The sequence below is a fragment of the Gymnoscopelus microlampas genome, assembly GCF_963454915.1.
Source record: "Gymnoscopelus microlampas genome assembly, chromosome: 7".
NCBI classification, from domain to species: Eukaryota; Metazoa; Chordata; class Actinopteri; order Myctophiformes; family Myctophidae; genus Gymnoscopelus; species Gymnoscopelus microlampas.
The window spans coordinates 35,438,725-35,448,346 of NC_139944.1; the positions used below are offsets into that span (position 1 = coordinate 35,438,725).

General features: G+C 41.8%; 1 protein-coding gene across 1 annotated transcript; it reads left to right on the forward strand.

The window, feature by feature from the left end:
• The first annotated feature begins 4,824 nt into the window (after window positions 1–4,824).
• Window positions 4,825–9,199, forward strand: LOC311049560 (troponin I, slow skeletal muscle-like). The gene is made up of 5 exons (XM_084063200.1): window positions 4,825–4,946; window positions 5,693–5,824; window positions 7,422–7,511; window positions 7,771–7,947; window positions 8,853–9,199. Exons 1-5 carry the CDS (start codon window positions 4,938–4,940, stop codon window positions 8,949–8,951), a joined length of 507 nt encoding a protein of 168 aa, XP_083919326.1. The 5' UTR covers window positions 4,825–4,937; the 3' UTR covers window positions 8,952–9,199.
• Window positions 9,200–9,622: the final 423 nt, after the last annotated feature.

The following is a 9,622-nucleotide window of genomic DNA, read 5'->3' on the forward strand; positions in this document are numbered from 1 at the left end:
GTCCCTGGTTCATAATCAGTTGAAAACCCAAGTTCTAGCTCAACCTGAGGTGATGACACGAGATAACAAACTAAAACTACAAACTAATGAAACTGGCAGGGCACTGCGTCAGGCACCCGGAACTAGTGGCAAGTAAACTGACACTATGGGAGCCAACCCGGGGAAAGGCAAGAAGCGCACCACCTACGTAGATGCACTGCGGCACGACAGCTTAGCTAACAACTCTGTAGAGCCTAAAACCCTGATGTTAGATATAGGAGAGTGTGGAGGGCAGCGATTCAGGAGTCCTGAGTTGGTGTTGTCTAGACCGCACTCTCGCATCGCATATACTGTATAGTTAAGCACATGCCTTCATGCACACCTGCAGTACACACATCCTAGCACATAATAGTGCTAGGAAATATTTAGATATTTATTATGTAAGTACAGCCACTCAATGAGTGGCAGGATCACATGGCACTGACATTTGTCTATGTTTAGTTGGCATTGTACTGCACGCTTGGTGCTGCATTCCTTTCACCAGCCCATGGCTTAGCATCGTCTGCAGCTATTATCCTAATCAGACCAAATGGGGCCTGACAGTCTCAAGAGAACGAGATATAATCTCTTCTGTCATTACTGACCAACAGACCCCTAGCTAAATAAATAATACCAGGCAAATCGCTTAATCGCCCGAAGAACGAGTCATACCTCTTAACTATGGCTCCTTAGCAAAGATAGTTATAGACAGGTGAGGGTGAACTGCAGAACTGTCTTTAAACTTTAAATTCACTGATTATATATTTCACGTTTACAACAAGAAAATAAATGTTATGAAACTAATAAAGAAACAAAATAATCCAATACAACAAAACTAGAAAAGTGTGTTCCTTAGAGCGTAGATCTCTGCAGGCTGGGTTGGCTGCCCAGGACTCACAATATGGAGGTCAATCATAGCCAATCAGAATTGAATATGGAAAAACCATGAGCAGAACCAGGCTTTGGGACCATCTGCCTCGACGAGAGAGAGAGAGAGAGAGAGAGAGAGAGAGAGAGAGAGAGAAAGAAATAGAGAAAGAAATAGAGAGAGAGAGAAAGAAAGAGAGAGAGAGAGAGAGAGAGAGAGAGAGAGAGAGAGAGAGAGAGAGGTGGCATATGACTATGGAGATCATGTGTACCGATTTGCATGACATTTGGATAAAATCGGAAGGAGTAATATAAAAAAATGTGTTTTACATAAGTCGGCCTCCTGGTGGCGCTATAAAAGGCAAATGTAAAAAATGCAGGGCAAAGGTTTTTCCTTGACTTCTAGGGAGTGCGCATACAAAGTTTTACACAGATCGGTGCAGTTATAGTTAAAAACATGAATCTGCCTGTTATAGCGCCACCATGAGGCTGATTTGAAAATGTTCAAGTGGAATTTCTTCCTCGGCATAGTGTAAATAAGCGTGCAAAATTTCACGGAAATTGCATGCTGTGTTCATGATTTGAGGCATTTTGTTGAAAACGGGGCACTCCTGCAAACTTTGGAAGCCATTTTAGCCAATCAGGATGAAATATGAAAAATCTGAAAGACCCGTTTTGTTTAATGACTATAGAGATACTGTGTACCAATTTGCGAGATTTTTGGACAAAATCTGTAGGAGGACTGTCAAAAAATATGTTTTGCACAAATCGGCCTCCTGGTGGCGCTATAAAAGGCCCATGTGAAAAAATTGGGGCAAAAGTTCGGAATTGGCATCCAGGGAGTGTGTGTGCACAGTTTCGCTGCGATCAAGCCAACGGTGGCGGAGATTAGCTGGTCACAGAGGGACACACACACACACACACACACACACACACACACACACACACACGCACACACACACACACTCTCTCCGTCTCTCGCCCTGCCTTTCGGCCTGGCGGAGACAATAACAACAATTATAATAACAGTCCACCTCCATATTCCAAAACATGTGTCGTTGCAGGAAGCATTAAGTAAGAGTACAGTACAGTACAGTACAGTACAGTCACATATACTTGTTTCTTCTATGTGGAAGGCCCAGGATGAGGGACACTGGGTGGAACTGTATTTAAAGTATCCTATATGGAAGAACAGGCTTTAGTGTTGACTCCAAATGCACATGGCATGCTGACCTTAGAGTACCCATCCTACCATAAAGGGAAAAAAACAAAACAAGTCAAGAGCTAGTCATAAGAGCTGTCAAAGTGTTTATCCCCTCCTGGCACAGAGTGCTGACCCCAAACACAACACCATAAGAGAAGACGGGGTCATGACATGTCAATGCCACTGGAAAGTTCACCGTCATAATCATTGTTATCAAGACCACTCCCTCTTTTGGGTTTTGTGCGTGTGTGTGTGTGTGTGTGTGTGTGTGTGTGTGTGTGTGTGTGTGTGTGTGTGTGTGTGTGTGTGTGTGTGTGTGTGTGTGTGTGTGTGTGTGTGTGTGTGTGTGTGTGTGTGTGTGTGTGTGTGTGTGTGTGTGTGTGTGTGTGTGTGTGTGTGTGTGTGTGTGTGTGTGTGTGTGTGTGTGTGTGTGTGTGTGTGAGAAAGACATAATGTGTGTGTGTGGCTCTGCATGAGTGCATAAACGTGCACACGCGCGTGCGTCTGTTTTTTTTGGGGGGGTGCCTATTTAAGTCTCGCCACCATAGACAGAAGTGACAATACTGTAGGTGACTGAGATAGATACTGTGGTGTGTTCTGCTCACCATCACTTTTCTTCTTGTCATCACCAGAGAAAGGTAAGACAATGCAATTTTCCTGATGGTTATCTAGCAGCCTCTTATCAGTTTGAACATACTGTAATCTACTCTGATATGCCAATGTTGGTGGTATATCAATACAGTAACATTTCTCGGCTTGCTGGTGTCATAGTTATAATGTGATCCATCGTTGGTCATCACATGGGGAAGAGATCGATACATTTCTAGAATGAAAGTGGTGAGAATCTTTTTACTTCCCAATCTTCCATCATCCATGGGTATCTTCCATAATTTAAAACAACATTACAGTTTTGAATAACAGCAACAACAAAAACTACTAACCTCAAATTACTATCTGCCTTCTGCATTTGTGAGGATGTTACAAATTACGAGATAACAAACTAAACAAACTACTGTAAGTAAGATACTGCATTGTTCTGGAGTGTACAAAGTACAGTATTTATAATTCCAGATCCAGGCTTATTTGTATTCATATACAGTATATTCTGTATTGTGTACCCTCCAGAAACATAGGCCTATTTTCCATTGTCCTTATACAGCTTCTACCAACCCATGAGTACCCTGTGTGGTGGAGTTTGAAATACTGATGAAGTATAACATTTCAAATAGATTACGGAATTATCTGTAGAACTTTGTCATACAGTATATACAGTACATTATTTTGCAAGCACAGTTTGATTGTGTACATAACCATTACTCTAATTAATTTAGTGTTCTATTTCTAATGGAACTGGCGAATGGAATAATCATTTGATTACCTCAAATGGAAGTACCTAAAGAAAGAAAGAAAGAAAGAAAGAAAAAAGGTATAATACCTCAAGGTAAAGGAATCTGATGTTTGTTTCTGTCTTTATCCTGACCAGTGGAAAAACACAGGTGGGGTTGATGTTATCTCTTGGGCCTAGTTTAGCTGCCATATTGGTCATGCCTCTCTGTCTGCCATCACTTTCCTTTTTCGGGGGACATGCCACTATCAGCACTGGGAGGTGACTGACTGATATTGCCGAGCAGGCCAGCAGGGTTCATTAGGCCACTATAATAGCATCATGTAACAGCACTTTTGATGACACAGACGGTAAGCAAACAAACACGTCCCACAGCAACTGGATTGCATTGTCGATAAGTAAATATGAAATAGAGAAGGGCGCACACTAGTATTTATGAGGTGCTGCTGACCTTAGTAAATAAGTCTAAAAGTAAAGAAAAGGCTGCGCACTCATAGCGACGATACAGGATTTATTTAAAGAATACCAACGTTTTGACCTGGTAAGGTCTTCTTCAGGGATTAGAATCCTAAGCCTTTTCTTTACTTTTAGTGTTGACCTGGTATGTCTTCTCCTGTCATTCTTGTCTCACAGCAACACAGCAAAATCCAATCCAAGAACAATGAGGGGGGAAAGGAAAGGGGGAAAGTAGAGACCTGGTTAATCAGGGGAAATTCAGTTTCCAGCTTCACCCAGCTGATGGCTTCTCAGATGGTCCTGATGAGCGCTGGCGGGGGGGGGGGGGGGGGGCAGTTAAGTGTCCTGCTCATGGACATGAAACATAGCCAGGGCCAGGAATCAAAGCTGGGACCCTCTGTACCCATTCAGCTATGGCCACCCGCAACAAAGTGAAGTCTATTTTTACTTTCTTGCAGAGTTGAATCTGCAGTGTTTGCTCTTTATATAGCAAAAATGCCTAAGTAATACTGGGTGGGATAGAATTAAGCCTAGATAATCTTTGGAGGATCCCGTATATACAGCAGATGCGCACTGGAATGTATAAATGTTGGAGCACAGAGTCGGGTGGAACAACAAATGGAAGCCTTAATTAAGACCTAACAGGGCTTTAGACTCAAGTGTTCCACGGTGACATGCACTTCAGAGGTTTTATTTTTGTCTTCCAGGGGTAATCTAAACTGCCAAGATGCCTGAGCAAAAGTAAGTATTGGGTTTCTGTTTACTTTTCTAGATATCTGACCATCATCAGGTTTATTATATATAGAAACATGACCACGACAATGCATGGTGATTAAAATAGTTTGCTGTTAACAATTTCAAGTTAAATTCCTGTCCCTTTTGTGCTCTTTTTATATTTTCAAATGGCCTTCTACCAACAGTCCAGAGGTAAGATCAGCACAGCACCACAGAACGTCACTGCAATAATGTTTTGTTTTTAAAACTAATCTCAAATTATGTTGTTTTAATACACAGAGGAAATCCAAGATTTCAGCCTCCCGCAAGCTCATGCTAAAGGTCAGTCCTTATAATAGGCTATAACTGAATGACCATTAACCACTTGAACCCCTACCAGGGGTGTCACGGCCATTCACTGTGCGTACGACGCGACACCCTCACTCTCACAGATCCGTGATTTCATTCCCCCCACTTTAAAAAAATCAAAAAATCAAAACTTTTTTTTTTTTATAATAAATGGGTAAAATGAGGCAAAAATAAGAATGAAATAACCTAATCCTAAAACCGAAATAAAGTAAACAAAACACCAAAAAAAACTCCGCGCAAAAAACGCAACATTTTGAAAATACAAAATTTGTTTACATTTGACAGTTAGAAATGTTTTTCACGATTTTTCAAAAATAGCAGATCTACAAGCTCATAGCGCGGCACTTGGTGCCGCTCTATGAGCTTGTATATCTGCTATTTTTGAATAGCCAAAGTGTAAAATAATGTGTATAGTCCACCAAAAGTCCATCCCCCCCACCTTCTGAGAGCCCGTGACGTCCCTGACCCCTACATCCATATTCTGGGGGGAACATTAGCCATTAGCCAAAAATAGCAGATGTACAACTCGGCTATTTTAGAGATTTGGTGTCGATGTCAAAAAGCGGTCCAAGTACAGATCCAACTGGTCCACTTTACTAAGTCTAGACTAGGGTTTAAGTGGTTAACACAAGTTGTATCAATCCGTCCCGGAGACGGAGAATTGATCAATCTCTCACTGACACTTTCACCTTTATGGCTTCCTGTTCATGTTGTCTCAGAGCATGATGGTAGCCAAGGCTAAAGAGGACCTGGAGCAGGAACTGGTGGATAAGGAGGAGGAGAAGGTGAGGTACCTGGAAGAGAAGGCTCCCCCAATACAGATAACCAGGATGTCTTTGGAAGAACTTAAGGTACAATGGAGAATGGACCTCATTCAAACAGCGTCCATTTTGTCTGATGTATATATCCACCCGTCATACCCTTCATATCCCCCTGAGTGAACCCATTTAGACTTATGTATATATATATACAACAGCTATATATATATATATATATATATATATATATATATATATATATATATATAGAGAGAGAGAGAGCAACATATGTATTTTTGGAGAAAAAAAATGTGGTCAGGATTTAGAAGGCGTTTTTAGAATCGGCCTCAGGTCTAAATGGGTTAAGTAAGAGCAAAATGGCCACTGTCTGAGTATGGTAAAAGTTCCTGCCCACTACTGTGGAGACACAATAGGTTCTATGCACAGCAGCCATTTTGGAGCGAAATTGGGCCTCTTTTTACTTCCTTCACAGGTGTTACCAATGATACTAATGAAGGCTCTGTTCCATTCGGGTCAAATATAGTCAGGGTACTGTGCATTTTAAAAGGTGTGTAACTCTGAGAGTTATGGGGGTCCTTGAAATTAAAAGTTTGAGAACCACTGTGTTACATGAAATGGAACAAAGCCTTAATTAGTAGCATTGGCAAAACCTGTGAAGGAAGTAAAAAGAGGCCCAATTTCTTTCCAATATGGCTGCTGTGCATAGAGCCTATTGGCCGTGTTTGCTTGTGGGAAGCTGGTTGGGGAGAGTGTTCTCTGTCGCAGCTAGGGCCTGCCTACTACAGGTTGGTAACAGTGCCTGACCTGTTCAGCAGAGGTAAGAACGGGGAAGGAATCGGATAGCATGTTTCCCACACATGCGTTATGTCCTGCCGGTAAAACTCCTCACTGTCAGATAAAAAGGAGTGGCTGGCAACATCATGGGTGTCAGAGGAGACATGTGGTTGTCTACACCCTCCAAACAGTAGAGGTTAGCATTGCCAGGGACTATACACAATGGGGGTCGGGGGGGTTCGGGGTAAAGAAGAAACATATCTCACAACGTATTTAATTCCATAATCGATAACGGGATGAGCGCTACTGATTTTGGTGACCCGAGCGGGGCTTTTAGATCTGTGTTAAAGACATGAATATTCAGTGGCGTGCACAGACATTTTGAGGGGCACGTGCTCAAGTAAATTATACTTTTTTTTGTTTACTTGGTCTGCTCTTTTTTCCCTCTAAACCTATACCTCTTTGCCAAAAATAGCCGATCTACAAGCCCACAACGCCTCGCAGCGCGAGGCGTTGTGAGCTTGTAGATCTGCTATTTTTGGCTAAAGTTCTCCTCAGAAAAGGAAAGCTAGGTTTCGAGTGGTTATGGTAAAAAGAAAAATCATATCACATAAAGATTTGGCGGACCCCCTGTAGTAACTCTGAGGACCCCCTGTTGAAGACCCCTGCTGTAAACTGGAAAAAAAAAACTTTTCTTTTCTTTTTTTCAAAAGGGCACTTCTGGTCAAGAGGGCAAAGGGCAGGTGCTCTAGCACCACCTAGAGTCTATCTGTGCACGTCCCTGTGAATATTCAATGAATACAACAACTTTCTGTTTTTTTCCCTCTGTAAAACCTTACAGTCATATTGGAGAGGTTTTCTACATTGACCTCACCACCTTCTCTTGCCCACATAGACATTATGCCAGGAGTTACATGCCAAAATCGACGTGGTGGATGAAGAGAGGTACGACATTGACGCCAGGGTGGTGCACAACACAAGAGAGGTAACCGAAGGTCGCTAATACTCGCTATGGAAGTGACTTCTATAACTACAGATAAATGGGCCCAGTTAAGGATGTCTGTCGACACCGCCACTCTAACAGCAAAGTAGAACCATTGGTAGTGCATGGCATAACACTTACAAAGTTCAGGGTTTTATTATCACCACGAGTCCACTCATACTATAAATGGATAAGTGTCTGGATAAGTGTCATGACAGATGACATGTGTACCATGTATTGTATCACTCCACTTGTTCTACAGATCAAAGACCTGACCATCAAGGTTCTGGATCTGCGAGGGAAGTTCAAACGACCCAGCCTGCGGCGGGTGAGAGTCTCTGCAGACGCCATCCTGCGCTCACTCTTGGGCTCCAAGCATAAGGTCTCCATGGACCTGCGGGCAAATCTTAAATCAGTCAAGAAGGAGGACACAGAGAAGGTGGGTTTGAGAAACGTATAATGGCAGACAAAGAGGAAGAGCTAATTGACTGTGGACGATATTTTATATCAATTCTGAAAACCCATCATTATCTACATTTCACCATTCAATTATCCTAAAATATTGCATATGTCTTTATCTTGACATATTTTGTCAAAGTCATGTCTTATATTTGCTTAACTCATTCAGTGCCACTGGACGTCTAAGACGTCCGTTGTATCATAAGCCCTGTGCCACCGGACGTCTAAGACGTCAAAAAATAAAAAATACAAGATTCCAAAAAACAATATTTAAAAAAAACCCAACCAATATATCATGATTTGAAAATGTTCTTCTCCATTCACTGCTTGTTTAACTTCTTACTGAAAAAGGCTGTATCTCGGCTCCTAAGCACTTTTTTTTTTACAATGAATTTTGGCTCTGGCACTCAGAGCCAAACTGCCAGAAATAAGTCAGGCACTGAATGACTTAAGGGAGGACCGGCCGGTGGGCGGCCAGCCGGTGGACCACGTCGTCACGCTCATGTCACTATGACTCAGCCATATAGCCTAAGGAGATCCCAATGCAGCTATACACGATCTCCATATATGGGCATAAAAGGGACAAAGACTGACATACAGAGTTCTCCATATACGGGCATATTGGTCGGATCTAGATGTGAGGGCCTCTAGATGTGAGGGCCGCATAGCAGCCCGAACCTCTAGTTTGCTAAAGTTACATATACTAGCCTTTATATAAAATAGTAAAAAGTGAGCTTGTATACTTGCTGTTTTCAATAAATGCTGACAAATGTTGACACATGTTCTCTTATGGGGGTCCCCATGGGGTCCGCGGCCAAATACATATCAATTTGGGGGTCCTTGACATGAAATGGTTGAGATCCTCTGGTTTAATGTTTCCAATAGGAGAAGACAGCGGAGGTGAGCGACTGGAGGAAGAACGTGGAAGCCATGTCTGGTATGGAGGGGAGAAAGAAGATGTTTGATGGTGCCGTCGCCCAGTAAATGGACAATAGCAAAAAAAAAAAAAAACATAAACCAATCTAGATTACAGAAAGAGACCACAAGTTAATCAATTGTTCTACTTTCATTCACAAGTAGCCAAGCCTCCAAATGCAATGATCAGGTTTCTTGAATTTACATGTTTTTACACAATGTGTTCTTGTTCAGCATTTTTGTGTTGTTTTTTGTTAAACCTGTTGGTATAAAGTCTTTATATTTCATTTTCACTTAAATAAACACAGTGTACTGTATGCTCTGGTTCTTTCATGTATTCTGTTGTTCAGTCATATTAATGATAGCTCTATGTACCTACATGTTGAGAAGTTTTGAGTTATTGTACTACAGTGCTGACAATGTACAATAAACAGTACAAGTTGGAAATCAATTAGTTATGTAACCCAATGGGATTCACTAACTCAGGATAATTTTATATATAACTCTCACACTGTGAGGTGCCTGTAAGGTGGCACTGCAAAGTGAACGACGCGTCACGCTAGACGTTCGGGCCGCATAGCGGCCCGAACTTCTAGTATATATACATTTGGATAACAGATTTGAATTGATATTATATTATAGGCCTGTGTGCAAAATTACCTTTGTATTCTTAATAACCAAAATGTTTTAATAGCTTTCTTAATTTTGAAGGGATATTCCCCTTTCAAACTTGTTTGGGG